The following is a 1188-nucleotide window of genomic DNA, read 5'->3' as shown; positions in this document are numbered from 1 at the left end:
TAATTTCTCTCTCAGTGAGTTTCTTATTTCTGTACAGGAAGGCTATTGATTTTTCAGTGTTGACTTTCTATACAGATATGCTGCTGAATTTTCTGATTACATCCAGCAGGTTTTCAGTGGAAAATCTCTCTTTTCAATGAACTAAGGGAAACTAATAGTATAAAAGAAAAAAATTAGGAACCTTGTGGGACTCGATCCTAACCCCTTCAGCAGCTTCAGTGATTGCACCTTCCCCCTACCACACTGTGGGGGAAGCCAGCTGGGTCACCGGCAGCATCCGGAGCCTAGGTGACCGGGACCCGCCCCACCTGCACCCTTTAACCCTAACCCTAACCCTAACCTTAACCCTAACCCAGACAGCTTCAGGACCCTCTGAGCCACCCCACCCTCTCCCACCGGTGTGCAAGGCAGGCAGAGCCCTGGACAGTTTCAGGGGCCTCAGTGTTCATGCCCCATCCCCGGTGCACACTCACGGGAGCTGAGGTGAACCTCAGACAGGTTTGGGAACCTGGGTGACCAAGCCCTGCCCACACCCGCACCGTGGTGGAAGTGGGGAGAACCCCTGTCACCTTTGGGAACCCTTCATGGGCCCCAACGGAGCCCTGGACAGCTGCAGAAACCTTGGTGACTGTGACACCCCCTGCCCCACGGGCACGGGAGACAGCTGAGCCCTGGAGAGCTTTCAGAGCATCGGCGACTGCACCCCCCCATGGCATCGCAGGAGTCCTGCTGAGCACTGCAGAGCTATCGGTGCTGCACCGCCACTCCCACACCATGGAGGACGTGAGGCTGAGCTCCAGGGAACATCTGGGTCTCTGAAAATGACAAAACAAAGGAGCAAAATGCTATCTCAGACCTCCAGCCCACCCAGAACAAGTCCAGGAAACAACACAGAGGATCCTGGAAGTCATACACCTGAAAGTTCTGAAATGATAGCAAATAAAGAAAAGCAACAACTCCATTAGGCCATAGAAGCCATCAGATTGGAAATAATCTCTCAGGTAAAAAAAGAAAGGACAACAACAATGAAAGAATTGCTCAGCACATCAAAGGAAGACATAGATAAGAAAAGAGAGGAGGGGCTGGGGATTTAGCTCAATGGCAAAGCACCTGCCTGGCAAGCACAAGGTCGTGAGTTCGGTTCCCAGTACCGGAGAAAAACCAAAAAAAAAAAAAGAAAAAAGAAAA

General features: G+C 51.2%; 1 protein-coding gene across 1 annotated transcript in view; it reads right to left on the bottom strand.

The window, feature by feature from the left end:
- LOC102021461 (tubulin alpha-1C chain-like) overlaps window positions 1–776 on the bottom strand; it is a gene marked incomplete at its 3' end in the record, with an annotated part of 11720 nt that extends 10944 nt beyond the window's left edge. The window contains exon 1 of the mRNA XM_013505550.1: window positions 397–776. Coding sequence (XP_013361004.1) covers window positions 397–776 — 380 coding nt within the window. The remainder of the gene's footprint in view (window positions 1–396) is intronic.
- Window positions 777–1188: the final 412 nt, after the last annotated feature.

The sequence above is a fragment of the Chinchilla lanigera genome, unplaced genomic scaffold (genome assembly GCF_000276665.1).
Source record: "Chinchilla lanigera isolate Chin_1 unplaced genomic scaffold, ChiLan1.0 scaffold00098, whole genome shotgun sequence".
In the NCBI taxonomy this organism is placed as follows: domain Eukaryota; kingdom Metazoa; phylum Chordata; class Mammalia; order Rodentia; family Chinchillidae; genus Chinchilla; species Chinchilla lanigera.
The sequence above is the reverse complement of the archived record's forward strand: the minus strand, read 5'-3'. Positions and strand labels throughout refer to the sequence as shown.